Here is a 17,171-nt window from a genome sequence, read left to right on the forward strand (position 1 = left end):
CTAGGAACCACAAATTGTAGACCTCTATGACAGCAGCTAACACACACTTCCTTGAACTGTATAAATTAATACAAACCTGTTATATTCAGACAGAGCTTGTGAAATGACCAGACCCATACCCTGTAACAGAAAGGCAAGGCTGGGTCATACATTGAATGAAAAATTATTTCTCACATTTCTAATTTCTACCCATGCTACTTAACTTACATGCTAACACAACACATACTACATCAGATATTAGTGTGGACACACATACCACACAGTACACAGAGGAGTCAATTGCTCCAACTGGAACTGGCAAATAGAACAGAACAAAGAAAATTTACAGCCCAGGAACAGGCCCTTCAGCCCTCTAAGCCTGAGCAGATCCAAATCCTCCAAATCCACTGTCTAAACCTGTCGCCCAATTCCTAAACATCTGTATCCCTCTGCTCCCCATTTACTCATGCATCTGTCCAGACACATCTTAAATGAATCTACTGTGCCTGCCTCTACTACCTCTGCTGGCAATGCGTTCCAGGCACCTACCACCCTCTGTGTAAAGCACTTGCCTCGTGTATCCCCATTAAACTTTTCACTTCTCACCTTGAAAGCGTGACCTCTCGTTATTGAATCCTTCACCCTGGGAAAAAGCTTATCTCTACCCACCCTGTCTATATCCTTCATGATTTTATACACCTCAATCAGGTCCCCCCACAATCTCCTTTTTTCTAATGAAAACAATCCTAACCTACTCAACCTCTCTTCATAGCTAGCACCTTCCATACCAGGCAACATCCTCGTAAACCTTCTCTGCATCCTCTCAAAGGTGTCCACATCCTTTTGGTAATGTGGCGATTAGAACTGAACACAGTATTCTAAATGCAGCCGAACCAATTTCTTGTACAATTTATTTAACATGACCTGCCAGCTTTTATACTCAATACCCTGTCCAATGAAGGCAAGCATACCATATGCCTTCTTGACCACTCTATTCACCTGTGCAGCAACCTTCAGGGTACAATGGACCTGAATTCCCAGATCACTCTGCTCATCAACTTTTCCCAAAGCTTTTCTGTTTACTGTATAATTCACTGTAGAATCAGACTTCCCAAAATGCATCATCTCACATTTGCCTGGATTGAACTCCATCTGCCACTTCTCTGCCTAATTCTCCAATCAATCTATATTCTCCTGTATTCTTTGACAGTCCCCTATGCTTTCTGCTACTCCACCAATCTTTGTGTCATCTGCAAACCTGCTGATCATACCAACAGTACCCTCTTCCAGATTATGTATATCACAAACAACAGTGGCCCCAAAACTGATTCTTGTGGAACACCAATGGTCACCTTTTTCCATTTCGAGAAACTCCCTTCAACTACTACTCTCTGTCTCCTGTTGCTCAACCAGTTCTTTATCCACCTAGCTAGAACACCCTGCACACCATGTGACTTCACTTTCTCCACTAGTTTACCATGGGGAACCTTATCAAACGCCTTACTAAAGTCTACGTATATGACATCTACAGCTCTTCCTTCATCTGTCAACTTGGTCACTTCCTCAAAGAATTCTATTAAGTTGGTAAGGCACGATCTCCCCCACACAAAACCATGTTGCCTATCACTGATAAGCCCATTCTTTTCCAAATATAAATAGATCTTATCCCTCAGTACCTTCTTCAGCAACTTTCCCACCACTGATGTCAGACTCACTGGTCTGTAGTTACCCAGAATATCCCTACTACCCTTCTTGTAAGGGGGACAACATGAGCAATCCTCCAGTCCTCCGGCACCTCATCTGTATTTAAGGATGCTGCAAAGTTATCGGTCAGGGCCCTGGCTATTTCCTCTCTCACCTCCCTCAGCAACCTGGGATAGATCCCATTCGGTCCTGGGGATTTGTTCACTTTAATAACCTCTAGCCTATCCAACACATCTTACCTACTTCTGTCAATGTGATCCAGAGTAATCAAACTTCCATCTCTAATCTCAACATTCATCATGTCCCTGATGCAAAGTAATCATTCAGAATCTCACCCATTTTCTCAGGTTCGACAAACAGCCTTCCTTCCTTTCCTTTAGTGGACCAATCCTTTCTCTAGTTACCCACTGGCTTCTTATATAAGAATTAAATGCTTTGGGATTCTCCTCAATTCTACTTGCTAAAGCTATTTCATGACCCCTTTTAGCCCGCTTCCCTCATTGAGGACTGGTCTTACTCTCCCGATATTCCTCCAGGGCCCGTTAAGTTCTTAGCTGCCTGGACCTTATGTATGCTTCCCTTTTCCTCTTGGCTAGTTGTACGATTTCTCCTGTCATCCAAAGTTCACAAATCTTGCCTTTCCTATCCTTTGCTTTCAACAGGACTTGCCTATCCTGCACTATCTTTGAAAGCCTCCCACATATCAAATGTGGACTTCCCTTCAAATAGCTGTGTCCAATCCACATTTCCCAGCTCCTGCCTAATTTTGATATAATTGGCCTTGGCCCAGTTTAGTACTCTTCCCATAGGAAGAATCCTTCCTGAGGAAGGGCTTATGCCCGAAACGTCAATTCTCCTGTTCCCTGGATGCTGCCTGACCTGCTGCGCTTTTCCAGCAACACATTTTCTACTCTTCCCATAGGACCACTCTCATCATTGTCTAAGAATATTCTAAAACTTACAGAATTGTGGTAATTGTTCCTACAGAAATCCCCCACTGCAACTTCTACCACCTTGCCTGGCTCATTTCCCAACACTAGGTCCAAAATGGCCCTTTCCCTCGTCTGACTATTGACATACTGCTCTAGAAAACTCTTCTGGATGCTTCTTACAAATTCTGACCCATCCAGACCTTTGATGTTAAGTGTATCCCAGTCAATGTAGGGAAAATTAAAATCTCCCATCACCACCACCGTGTTGCTTCTACATCTTTCCATAATCTGTTTACCTGTTTGTTCTTGTACCTCAAGCTCACTGTTGGGAGACCTGTAATACAGCCCCAACAATGTAACTGCACCCTTCTTAAGTCTCAGCTCCACCCATACCTCACTACTCAAGCCTTCCATAGCATCCTCTTTTAGCACAGCCGTGATATCATCCCTGACCAGCAATGCAACTCCTCCCCCACTTTTACTTCCCTCCCTGTCCTGTCTGAAGCATCTATGTCCTGGAACATTTAGTTGCCAATCATGCCCTTCCTTCAACCAAGTCTCTGTGGTTGCAATGTGAACTGTATAATATCAAAATGAACTGTAAAATATCAAAAGGAAGTGAATCCCTTGCACTCTCCCTCACATTTCACTGTTTTCCCCGTCTTCACTCCCTTGAGTGGAGGAAAGCAGGCTTGAGCATATCTGGTACACAACCCCTGCACTGGATCTGACTGGACATCATCGTGCATCAATGAGTCTCATTGTCCTCAGCCAAATCAAGCCAGTTCTTAAAGGATCATCCTTTCCTTCACTGTCAAACATCTCCTTGGAGCTCTATAACCCACTCCCTCCAATCTCGATTTCCATTATTGGAAAAAGTTCATGCACATCGTTCCAGTTAATATTAAAAGTTGCCAATTCAATTCTCATCTCTTCTACCCTTCATTTCCTTCACCACCTATCCTTAATATTTCCCCGATTCCAACCATGAAACACAGTCTCTCCTAAATTGTTTCCCATCTCAGATCATTATGAGAGAACGTTGGAGGCAATGCTACTCCAACAAGAGAGAATCTAAGCACTTCCCATAAATATACTCCATTGGCATTCCATCACAGTAAATAAGAAATAGGAGCAAGAGGAGAATATATGATCCCTGTTGACTGATTTGCCATTGGATACAATCACGGCTGAAATTCTATCTCCAAGGTCATAAGCACATAGGACATAGCAACATAGCACAAATATAGGTCAATCAGCCCATCTATCTGTTCTATCTTTCAATACAGCTATAGTTGAGTGTGGTGCTGGAAACACACAGCAGGCCAGGCAGCATCCAAGGAGCAATAGAATCTATGTTTTGGGCAGGACCCCTTCATCAGGAAAGCTATAGTCCAAGAGAACCAACTCCTGAACTGTTGCCCACTCCACTTTTCATCCTGGCACCCATGCAAGCATATGTTAGAAATTGTTCCCTCGTTCCATTCATTCAGAACACCATTATCACTTCACTCTACCAATAAAGGGCATCCTTACTCCCCATTGTTCTAACATTTTGCCACTTTCCAAATCCATTTTCAGCTTCTCCAAACTTGACAATCTCCGTAAGAACAACTGCAGAGTAAGGGCTGTAAGACCTTGCAATCTAATCTCTTGTGTATCCAACTCTGCCCAATAACCAATTGTCTGCAGTTCAGCAGAAACAGATACTCACATTTAGTGTAGTCTCATCATCCACAATGGACAATTTCACAATATATGGGTTCACAGACTGTAACAAAAGATACTGGTTATTAATTGGATTGTAGTACCAACCCAGTACACAAACTGAATTATAATGAAAAGGCAATTATAGCGTTTCTGCAATAGAGAATACATTCAGTGCACTGTAATAGTACTTTGATTGGCATTTTAACCGACGTCATGCTGGGCTAAAACATACTATACAACAACTCGCCTTCACATATCCAAATCAGCTATTAAAAAAAAACCAAACCAATCATTTTAGGTTATTTCATTCTGACTTTTAAATTAACAAGAAACCTTCAAGCTAAACACTTCCTGATCCTAGCCTGACCTTGAAATTTGAACTTGAAGGGACATTCCAGCGTACAATCGAGCTTCACTGAAGTCAAGTAATACACTGGATATTGGTTAACCACCAAACAGGAATGAGATAATTTATTACCAACAATGCTACAGAAGATTGGCTAGTGTTAAAAATGTTTATTCATCTCCCTCTTAGGAGTTCCTCTCAGGCAGTTTGGATTTTGAAGCATTGTAGAACTGTATATTGCAAAAAAAAGGCCATTCCACCCATCGCGTCCATGCCAACTCTTTGAAAGGAGCTAAACAATCAGTTTCACTCCCCTGCCCTTCTCTATACCTCTTCAGAGTTTTCCTTTCTATTACTTAACCAATTTTTGTTTTGATTCTACTGCTCTTTCAGGCAGTGCATTCCAGATCACAAGTGTTCAGTGCCATTTGCAATCCCATATATATATATTGTATATTGAAGCAGTCCATGTGCACATGCAGCAAGATCTGCTCAAGTGATATGCACACCACACAAGAGCCAGGCAATGCTAACCTCCAACAAGAGAGAATCTTCCCCTAAATTTACTCCATTGGCATTCCATCACAGTAAATAAGAAATAGGAGCAAGAGGAGAATATATGACCCCTGTTGACTGATTTGCCATTGGATACAATCACGGCTGAAATTCTATCTCCAAGGTCATAGGCACATAGGACATAGCAACATAGCACAAATATAGGTCAATCAGCCCATCTATCTGTTCTATCTTTCAATACAGCTATAGTTGAGTGTGGTGCTGGAAACACACAGCAGGCCAGGCAGCATCCAAGGAGCAAAGAATCGATGTTTTGGGCAGGATCCCTTCATCAGGAAAGCTATAGTCCCAGAGAACCAAAAGGTTGCTCTCTTGTAAGAGACAACTGGTGGTGAGTTTAACCTGAGGGTCACCATGCCTCAGGTGGGGTCACGGTGCATGAGCTGAACCCGTACTGTTGGCGTCACTCTGCATTGCAAACCAACCATCCAGCTGACTGACCTCAACGTGATTTCCCATTCACAAATCCATACTGGCTCTTCCAAAGCAGGTCATTATTATCCAAGTGTCCATTTATTACATACTTTATAATAATTATAACATTTTCCCTACAGTTAATGCAATGTTAATAGAGCTGTAGTTCCCCTTTTATCCCTTCCTCCTTTCTTAAACAATGTGGAGGCATTCGACAGGAACCATCTCAGAACCTATAACATTCTGGAAGATGATCATCATTGAACAAGGTAGTTATCAGTATCTGGGAATTTAACCTCAATCACATTAAACTTCTCCAACACAACCCTTTTACTAATACTAAAATCCTTCAATTACTTATTTATCATAGTCCCTTGGATCTCTAATTCTCAGGAATTCTTGGATCTTCCTCAGGATCAACTCTAAACTCCAGTAAATACTCAAAACCTCCTTAACACAAATCTCAGGAACCAATTCTTTACTTCATAGTTAAACTCTGAATCTGCCATCTAATTCTTTCACCAATTTTCTTAAATCTAACCCATCCTTTTAAAGATGTTCTTTCTAATGCAAACAGTGTCTCCTCATTACTGTTGCTGTATATTAGTTGCCATGCTGGCCCTTAAAGTCACAAATTTCAGGAATCCCAATAACTAAAGGTTTTTAACCTTGCGTTCAAATAATTCCATGGCCTTACCTACTTTATCTCTGTAATCTCTTCCAAATCTACAACCTTCTGAGATCTCGGAGTTTCCCCAATTCCACTCACTTGAACATTCCCTCATCGCCAATTTTAATTGTACCACCACTGGCCACGCCTTCAGTTGCCCGGCCTGAAATTCTATCTGGAGCTGCCTCGCTAAATCTCTCTCTTCCTTTAAGAGGCTCCTTACAATTGACCTCTTTAACCAAGTTTATGATCACCTGCCATGCTAACTGTCCTGTGGACTGGTATCAAACTTCATTTGGTAATACTATTGCAAAACTCACTGAGGCATTTAATTCTGTTAAAAAGGTGTTAGGCAAATACAAGTTGGATGGTGGCCGTAAAATTCAGTCTCCAGATCGCCATCCCAATGTGATACTTGGCTTAGCTTCTTATAGTCATAGAATCGTGGAGAGGTACAGTATAAAAATAGACCCCTAAGTTCAACACGTCCATGCCAACCAGATATTCTAAATCAATCACCAGCCTATTTACCAGCCTATGTCCCTCTAAACACTTCCAATTTCATGTAGATGTCTTTTCAATGTTGCAATTATACCAGCCTTCACCACTTCTTCTGGCAGCTCATTCCATACAAGCACCACTCTCTGTGTGAAAAGGTTGCCCCTTAGGTCCCTTTTAAATCTTTCCCCTCTCACCTTAAAACTATGCCTGTAGTTTTGGACTCCACCATCCAGAATAAAAGATTTCGACTATTCATCCTATCTATGCCCCTTATGATTTTATGAACTTCTATAAGGTCACCCCTCAGCCTCCGACACCAGTCTATTCAGCCTTTTCCTATAGTTCAAACCCTCCAACCCTGGCACCATCCTTGTACATAAGAACATAAGAACTAGGAGCAGGAGTAGGCCATACAGCGTTCGAGCCTGCTCCGCCACTCAATAAGATCATGGCTAATCTTTTCGTGAACTCAGCTCTACTCATCCGCGTTTTCACCATATCCCTTAATTCCTTTATCTTCCAAAAAAGTATCTACCTTAGTTTTAAAAGCGATTACTGAAGTAGTGTCAATTACTTCCCTGGGCAAGGGTTTCCATAGATTATCAACCCTCTGGGTGAAGAAGTTCCTTCTCAGTTCAGTTCTAAATCTGCTTCCTCTAATCTTGAGGCCATGCCCTCTTGTCCTAGTTTCACCTGCCAGTGGGAATATCCTATCCATTTCTATTTTATTGATTCCCTTCATAAAGTTTATGTTTCTATAAGATTCCCCCTCATTCTTCTGAAATCCAATGAATATAATCCCAATCTACTCAGTGTCTCCTCACAAGGCAAACCCCTCAACTCCGGAATCAACCGAATGAACCTCCTCTGCACCCACTCCAGTGGCAGCACATCCCTTTTCCAGAAAGGAGACCAAAATGCACATAGTACTCCAGGTGTGGCCTCAGCAGCACCCTAGACAGCTGCAATGTAACCTCCCTGCTTTTAAACTCAATCCCTTTAGCAATGAAGGACAAAATTTCATTTGCCTTCCTAATTACCTGTTGTATCTGCAGACCAACCTTCTGTGATTCATGCACAAGAACATCTAGGTCCCTCTGCACAGCAGCATGCTGCAACTTTTTACCATTCAAGTAATAGTCCTTTTTACTGTTAGTCCTACCAAAATGGATGATTTCACACTTGTTAACATTGTATTCCATCTGCCCAGACCATTGCCCAAAGTATCTATGTTCCTCTGCAAAGTTTCACAGTCCTCTGCACATTTCGCTCTGCCACTCATCTTAGTGTCATAGACAAATTTTGACACTGTACACATGGCCCCCAACTCCCAATAATGTGATCTAACCTTGCTAACCAGTCTGCCATGAGGAACCTTGTTGAACACCTTACTGAAGTCCACATAGATCATGTCCATCATTTTTTCATCAATCAAATTCGTCACTTCCTCAAAAAACTCAATAAAGTTACTGAGACATGACTTCCCACACACAAAACCACGTTGACTACCCCATATCAGTCCTTGCCTTTCCAAATACATTTAGAAAGTCAAGCTTGATTGTTGTACTGGAGCACACAATAAGACTTATCAATATAAATTAAGAGTGTGCTGCATTGTCATGAAATGCTGTCAAATCCAGGGTAACTGTTCTCAGTGGAACTCAAAATTCCATACTGCTATTTAACCAAGTATTGCTTGTCCACCATTTATCCCTCAATTGATCATTCCCTTCATGTTTATTGGACCATCATGCTAAAGTATAAATTGTACAGTAAATTTGCTTGCATAATCAGATAAAGTATATTAAATATGATGCACTGGTAGTGGAGATTTTGGGAATATGAAAGATATTACTGATACATGTTTTTGTCCTTCAAAATGTCTGATAGTTTATCTTTAAAGGCAGTAGTTAAACTGTCTTGGTCTCTGTCATGCAGACAGAAAATACACTGTTTACTATTTAAATACTATTTAAAAAAGGTGATGGAGAGAAAACATGGAATTTTAGACATCAGTAAAAAGGAACTGCTGCAGTCCATTATAAAAGATTTAATAGCAGAGCACTTGGAAAGCTGTGACAAAATGGACAGAGTCAGCATGAATTTAAGAAAAGGAAATAATGCTTCACAAATCTGCTGCAAGTTTCAAAGGATGCAACTAATAACGTTGACATGTGACAGGCAGTAGATATGGTTTATTTGGACTTTCAGAATGCTTTTGATAAGGTCCTACATAAGAAATTAACATGCAAAATTAAAGCACATGCAATCGGGGTAGTGCATTGACAAGGATAAAGAACTTGTTTGCAGACAGAAAACAAAGATTAGGAATAACAGGTAATTTTCCTAGAGAAAGCCAATGACTAGTGTGATACCACAGGAATCGGGGCTTAGACCCCATCTATTCACATGATAAATTAACGATATGGATGAGGGAACTAAATGTAAACTCTCCAAGTTTACAGATGACTGAAAGCTGGGTGGGAAGGTGAACTGTGAGGAGGATGCAGGGATGCTACAGTGTGATATGGACAAGTTGGGTGAGCAGGCGAATGCAAAACAAATGGAGTGTAACATGCAGAAATGTGAGGTTATCCACTTTGGTAGCAAAAATAGGAAGGCAGATTATCTGAATGGTGAAAGATTGGAAAAGGAGTGGTGCAACAAGACCCAGGTATCCTTGTACACCAAATGCTGAAAGTAAGCATTCAGATGCAGCAGGCAGTGAAGACGTCAAACTGTAAATTGGCCTTCATAGCGAGAGGATTTGAATACAGGAGCAGGATATATTGCTGCAATTGTATAGAGCCTTGGTGAGACCACACCTGAAGTACTGTGTGCAGTTTGGTCTCTTTATTGGAGGAAGACTGTTCTGGCTATGGGGCAATGTGCAACATGGGTTTACCAGAATGATTTCAGAGATGGCATGGCTGAAATAAAAACAGTGACTGGATCAGTTTGAACTATATTCGATGGAGTTTAGAACAATGAGCGGATCTCATAAAAACCTGTAAAATTCTTACAGGACCAGACAGTGTAAATGCAGGAAGGATCTTCCCAATGACCAGTGAGTCCAGGACCAGGGTCACAGACAAAGGATACCAAGTAGATCATGTGGGACTGAGACAAGGAGAAATTTCTTCACTGAGGTGTGGTGAACCTGTGGAATTCTGTGTCACAGAAAGTGGTCAAGGCCAAAATATTGAATGTTTTCAATTAGTTAGATATAGTTATTAGGTTAAAGGGATCAAAAGATATGGGAAGCAAACAGGAACAAGAAACTGTTGAATGATTAGCCATGATCATAGTGAATGGTGGAATAAGCTCAAAGGGTCAAATGGCCAACTGCTGTTCCTACGTTTAGTGTTGGCATTTGCCTTTTCGAAACAAAAGAAGGACACAAATTTTAGCAGTGCTCTAATTTCGTTAATGATTAACAAGGAATTGAAAAAAATGTCTTAGTTCCCCACACTGGATTTCTGTGTACAAAAATAGAGAACAAACTCAGTACAGTCCCACAATATTACATTTTTCTAGAGAGGAAAAATTAAAGCACGGTCAAAACTACTATACGAAATGTAGTGGGAACATATATCTGCTGTAGAGAATCCTGGAATCTCTCTCTCTCCCCAGGTATGTGGTGATGATGAACTCAATGGAACTTTTGCCCTGAATAGTTGAGTAAGAACGTCCAAACAATAAAGTCTTCTTTAATAGTTATTTGTGTGTGAGAGACAATGCAATGAATTGTGCAAAACATGTTAGAAAGCGTTAAAAAGACAAAACCTGTTTCGTACATACACACATTACATTAGATCAAAAAAGCTCCTGTCTCCTCAAAATTGTGTGCTTGTTTTTAACACGTTTATTGAAATATCCAATATCAACACAAGGAAGTAATGCAAATCCTACCATTCATTTATGCCATGGCTGGTCCATTCACTGACTTTATAATTTTTGATAACTTCAATCCACAAAAATCTATTGATCTCAATTGCAAAATGTTCATTTAACCCACAAACTCAACAGCAGTTTGGGGGTCAGATTTCCAGATTTTCAGCCCTTTTTGTATGAAGATTTGTTCACATAACCCTTGAAACGGTTTGGCTCCAATTTAAAGATCTGCCCCATATTCTGCACTCTCCCCACTAAACAAAATAATTTCTCTCCACTTTCCTAATCAAATCCTTTATTCAGCTTAACCACCTTGATTATAGCAACACTAAAACATTTATACTCAAGAGAACACAAGTGCGCTCGCTATGCAACCTGTCCTGACTGCATCCATTTTAGCGAGGAATCACTGCAATTGCTTTTATGAAAAGCGAGGAGAGAATCACTGATCCCTTCCAATGATAACAACTTACCTCGTACTTTCTGTAATTTACCAACAATGCCAAGAGAACCACAGTATCGTAGCCGTGCTGCCCCCTGCTGGATGCCACAGACAGAATCTGAAAAACAGCAATGGGAAAAGGGATGAGAGCTCAATTATAGAATCAGAAGCTATGGGGAAATTCTTGACTTACAGGTCACAATCTCAATAAATAATGAGTATCTTTAAGTATATGGCTGCATTCATACTTCCTAATTATCCTAACCAAATGGTAACGTCATCTGAGGGTTTAACAACAGCTATGAATACACCTTGTCAAGTTATTCTTTCAGGCAGTGCATTGCAGTTCATAACGTGGGAATTACAACAATTTCAAGAAAACTGCAAAAATTCCATTCAGATCCACTTCGGGGCATGAAACAGTCCACAGTTTATTATGCAGCACCTACTCATTCTGCTACAGTGTGGAAAAAAGTTCAGTCAATTCCATTGTGGCTTCTAATGTGCCTAAACCACTACTAAAGGGGAATGGATAGAGCATCAATGTGCAGGACTAATGCTTTGCAAACAAAATTCACAAGAAAACTAGGACATTCTGTGAAACATGGTGCCATCTGGTGGCTGTACTCGCAGTCAGATATACTCATCCAGAATATTCGAAAGAGCTGTACTCTAGCCCAAGAATAGCAGCTTGGTCCATTCTGGGTGCTTACAGAGAGGCAAGCCCACCATATCCAATCAGATTCCACTCTAAATCCACACAGACTACAAAGAGTTCACCACACAGTGTTACAAAGAAGCTCCATTTTTAATACTGTTTAGAGGTCTTTCGTTTTGAAGGATTGTGAAAAAAAAGTAACAAACTTCATGACTGGTAATAAACTTCGTAGACTTCAGGATTGGCGATAACTGCTTGCTTTGCTAGAAACCATGATAAAATTGTTGTGAATGTGTTGTTTTTTCTGAGTTCAAGGGAAACCTGCTAAGAACAAAGTAAGGGCTGCCTTCTGAAGAAGCTGCTCAGCCGATCTTTCCCATTTCTGAAAAGAAAGTTCAGGATAACTCCTGACGAAGGGATCTGAAGACAAACTGCTGAGGAGTAAAGAAAACACTGCAGCTAATGTCTGCAGAGAAACGTTTTTTGTTTCTCTTTTCCTAAAAAGTATATGTGCATTTTAGGAATATTTACAGGAATAAGCATTCAGATTTCTATTTCACAAACTATGTTATTCAATAAAGATGGAATAATTGGTCAAGTTCAGTTTTGATTTTTTTAAAACTCCACGAATGTGTTTACTAAAACACTTATTGATAAATCTGTTGTTTGAATCCTAATTTAGGTAAGGTGCTTAATTGGACATCTTGGTAACTGGACAAAGTACTTTTACGTTGTGACCCATGGTGCAGTGAGACTAGGGTGGCAGTGCACTTCTCCGGCCTCAGTTGTAACAACAGAAACTGGCATTCAACCCAACCGCTCTATGACAGTGTTTCCAAATCTTTCCCATGACTCTTCTTTCACCTTATCAGCATTTCCTTTTTTTTTTCTTCGTGTTATTCATCTTCCCCTTAAATGCATCTGTGCTATTCACTTAAACCAGAAGTCACACGACACCAAGTTATAGTCCAACAGATCTATTTGAAATCACAAGCATTTGCAGCACTGCTCCTTTGTAGGTGAAAGTTACTGGTATTGTGTGACTTCTGGCTTTGTCCACCCCAGTCCAACACCAGCATTTCCACATCATTCACTTAAGCAACTCAAGTTGAATAGAAGTAGTACAGTGGAACTATCCTACAACCTCCTTGCTTGGTCAAATAAGAAGAGTGAATTCTGAGAGCAATGCAGTTTGACAGACTACCTTGTTTTGGAGTCCGTGAGGTTCTGCAATACTCAACAGAGTCCATATATTCACACACTCTTTAGAAAATTTCTTTCTACACAAATCATTATTGGAATCTGACCTAACAAGACAGTAGGGACTGCAAAACAAAAATACAAATTAAGAGTGCATGGCCATACTGAGACAAAGAAATATGTCTGAGGAGAAAACATACAAAGGGACTAGGAGGTGACTATTTAAACTTTCTGCAATTACTACAGGCACTAATGGAATCTAATGAGCAAAGAAAGCGATTCATCTAACATACCTGTGCTGATACCTTGAAAGGACTGTCCGTTAATCCCATTCATTCTGCAACTCCATTAGATTGTAGCTGATCACCACCTTAACTCCATGGGATGACATGGTTTAGTACCAACCATAATTGATGAGGTTTAATAAATACACTACTATGTCCCTGAGGTTTACCATGATGTAATTATGAACTCAGTAACCATATCAAAGACACTCTGCTGGAAGGTTAGAACTCCAGCAGCTTAGAGCAGAGAAACTTCCTGCAATATCCTCTTGTATATATTGTAAATAAAGACTGTTTGAAGAAATAGCTGAACACCTGATCAGAGCTTATTAAAACAGGTGATAGCTCCAAACACAAGAAGGTCCTGGGATCCAAATCTGAGGGGTGTGCACATGTATGTCAGTGTGTGCATGTGCATGGGTATAAGCATGTGCGCATGTATGTGTCAGATAAGGATTTTTCTTAGTAAACTGGCAAAGGCCACCGGTAATGTCCAACACAGAAATAGGCTCAACTAGTCAGACTCCACACAAGCCTTCTCCCACCATTCTCCTTCATCTCACTCTGAATGCACAGCTCGCAAATGCTTTGTTCCTATGTACTTATCCAGCTTCCCTTTAAAATTAAGCTAGTTCACATTTGTTGGCATGAGATGAACCACACTTTCCACCACATAAGTAAAGGTGCACCATGAAGCAAAACCACAGACTTACCAGATACACTTACAACCACAGAAAGGTCTAAAGTGATTGCCAATCCACAGAGAAAAGCTTGTGTCAAAAATCATGATGGTACTTGCCTCCCACCTCCACATCCCCCACCCCATCCACCCGACCAAAGTATTTTTCTTATTTTACCTCTGCCAACTTCAGCTAAAATTCAGGAATGACTTGAACTTAACTTAATCAAGGTTTGGTTAAACTGATCTAAAAATGTAACAGACTTCAACACAGTTCATGCCTGGTTGTTTTCATCTTTCAATATTAATTAGTTAGATGTGGACTACACAAAATCTTTGTTAAACACACAAGGGCAAGGTTCATTCATAGACGGCTAAGAGTCAGTGCAAGCTATTGTGGAGGATTACAGAGCAAGAAGCTGACGAGTGGGACTAATGGACAGTCCTTTCAAGGTATCAGCACAGGCATTCCAGATGAATCGCCTTCTCTGGTCATTAGATTCCAATAGTGCCTGGAATAATTAAGAATGCAAAGGTGCTGAATACAAGATGGCAAACTGTGGCACCATTTAAATGGTACACACACTGCAGAAAGCCCCGTGTACTGCTAAAGATATCCTCACAATGTAAAAACAAAGTTCCGATGAAAACAGCCATTCTCCCGGTTGTGTCACATTAAAACATAGACCAGAAAAGTCTAGCTTCTGACCGAACTGAAGGAACATTGCAACCAAATGTCACAGGAGGGAAAGACTTACATTTCTATAGCACTTTTCAGGACCACTGGATGTTGCAAAATACTTCACAGACAATGACGAATCATTTTAAGTAACTGCTGTGACATAGATGGCCAATTTGTCTAAAGAAAGACCCTATGTATGTCAATGTCAAAATGACTGGATAATCTTATTTATTAATGTTGGTTGAGGATCAACATTACCCAGACCAACCATTTTTCAAAAAAGACAATGACCCATTCAACCAAGAATTAGTTGGTTAGAGGACACCTCAAAATCAATGTTTTATAATGATTAAGGAATAGGCTCTCACCTGAAGAATGGCTTCAAAAATACTGTTTATCATCACATATTCCAGGATAGTGTTCTGGCTGATATTATCTGTAACCTGCCAACAAGAAACAAATTGATGATGAGAGCGTACCTGGAAAGATTGCTTTAATTAAATAATAGTTTCTCTCTCTTACTTGCAATTACCCCTCTCACAGCTGATGTGTTTTTCGGGTGGGAGAGAGGGAGTGCCAGGAGACAGAGAGAGATGTGAGGTAGGACAGGAAAGGATGAGACCAGCACCAGAAATGATAGAGGGTTTACTTACTGTGACCAAACAGAGCAACAGCTTCAGGCAAAGACTCTTCAAACTCTCTGAACCATCACCACACAACAAAGTGTCCAAACTCTCCATCAGGTTCTGTGAATTAAAGAGAGAAGGATTATCATAAAGAACACTTGGCCAAATTACTAACCAAGCACTGCATGTACACAAAGCCACGTATGGCATGAAGAGGCACTCTCTCCCTGGTGAACCGGACGTTGCTCACTACCAATACTGTTCTCCAGTGATTCCTGGTCATGACCCTGACCGCTGTCTCAAACTGAATTAGTTCAGTTGCATCCTCAGTGCGATCCACATCAAGTTTCTCACCCTATTTCCTCCCCAATACCACTTCTACAATATTTTTCAACTCTGTCCCTGCCTCAGCTCATTTGCTGCTTCAATCACTGGTAATTTTGTTACTTGCAGTTTGGACTATTCCAATGCTGTCCTGGGCCATCTCCCACATTCTTCCTGCCAAAAGCTTCAGCTTAAAATGTCTGCTACCTGTACTCCAACCCAAATCCCATTTGCTCATCAGCTCAATGCTTGCTGGTCTAAACCAATTCACAGTAAAGTATCTTCTGACAAAATTTAAAATTCTTTTCATTGTTTGCAAATCTCTCCGTAATCTTGCTCCTCCCCATCCCTGTAAGCTTCTCCAGCCCAAAACCTCTCCAAAACATTGGCCACACCTTTAACTCTGGGCTCTTAAGCATCCCTAATTTTAAATGCTCCAACATTAACACCTGCGCCTTCAGCTGGCTGGGCCCTATGCTACTGAATCCTTCTTACCATTATTTCCCTTTCCTTTGAGATGGTCCTTACAATCTATCTACTACAAGCAACTCATCTGTCCTAATGTTTCCCTCTTTGATTCAATGTGAAACATTGCCTGATTTCCACTCCTGTGAAGCATTTGAGACTTTGTACCATGCTAACAGCCCTACGTAAATATGAGACTTACCTTTTTCTGCTGCCTGTGCAGCCAGGACCAGTACAGATTCAAGGCCACTAGCCTACAATGTCATCCAGAGCAGCAAATATTCCACCATTGGCTCGATCAGTGCCCTGGAGTATTGCTGACTGTTTAGCAGAGAATATTATTGCTCACACCTGCCTCCTATACTCACCTTCATCCGGAGTTCAGCTTTATCAAACCCCATCAATATGTTGATAATGTCAAAGCCAGAGGTCGGTTTGTTTTTCTGATGAACACCTCGAATCAGGGCACATAATGTCTGGAGGTTAAGAAAAGGAACAGAAAGCGTAACCCCAAGGGCAATAACCATACAGACCTTACCTGGAGAACCAGACCAATATAAAGACTGTGAGAACACAGCAGATAGAGTGACGGATAAGCTCAGGGAGAGGATATCACACTACAAAGGGCTAAAGAGGTTAATGGCAGAGAAAAGAGGGATTGTCACATGGTGGTAAAAATACTGAACTAGCAATCCCCACTGATGATCTGGAATGTGTATTCAAAGGAGAAAGTGAGGACTGCAGATACCGGAGATCAAAGTCGAAAAGTGAGGCGCCAGAAAAGGTGTATCCAAGGAGCAGGAAAGATTATGTTTCGGGTATAAGCCCTTCATCAAGAAGGCTGATGAAGGGCTTATGCCCGAAACGTTGGCTCTCCTGCTCCTCAGATGCTGCCTGACCCGCTGTGCTTTTCCAGCGCCACACTTTTCGACTTGAATGTGAATTCAAAACCCACCATGTCAACTCATTGGTAAATCAAAATATTCTTTGTTCTTGAGTCTAGCTTGATTAGGAATCTCAGCCTATTATGAAGACCTTGGTTTATCTGGTCTGGCCAAAGTGTTATTTCAGACACACAGCAATGA

At 40.9% G+C, this 17,171-nt stretch overlaps 1 protein-coding gene across 1 annotated transcript in view; it reads right to left on the reverse strand.

Moving 5' to 3' along the window:
* Positions 1–17,171, reverse strand: part of armh3 (armadillo like helical domain containing 3) — a 152,537-nt gene that overhangs the window by 116,074 nt on the left and 19,292 nt on the right. Inside the window, exons 5-10 of the mRNA XM_043712942.2 lie at positions 16,455–16,562; positions 15,325–15,417; positions 15,040–15,114; positions 11,200–11,286; positions 4,330–4,386; positions 77–120 (exon numbers count right to left, since the gene is read on the reverse strand). Coding sequence (XP_043568877.2) covers positions 77–120; positions 4,330–4,386; positions 11,200–11,286; positions 15,040–15,114; positions 15,325–15,417; positions 16,455–16,562 — 464 coding nt within the window. The remainder of the gene's footprint in view (positions 1–76; positions 121–4,329; positions 4,387–11,199; positions 11,287–15,039; positions 15,115–15,324; positions 15,418–16,454; positions 16,563–17,171) is intronic.

This window comes from Chiloscyllium plagiosum, unplaced genomic scaffold (genome assembly GCF_037043375.1).
Source record: "Chiloscyllium plagiosum isolate Xiang-an unplaced genomic scaffold, Cpla_swu_hap1 HiC_scaffold_22, whole genome shotgun sequence".
In the NCBI taxonomy this organism is placed as follows: Eukaryota; Metazoa; Chordata; class Chondrichthyes; order Orectolobiformes; family Hemiscylliidae; genus Chiloscyllium; species Chiloscyllium plagiosum.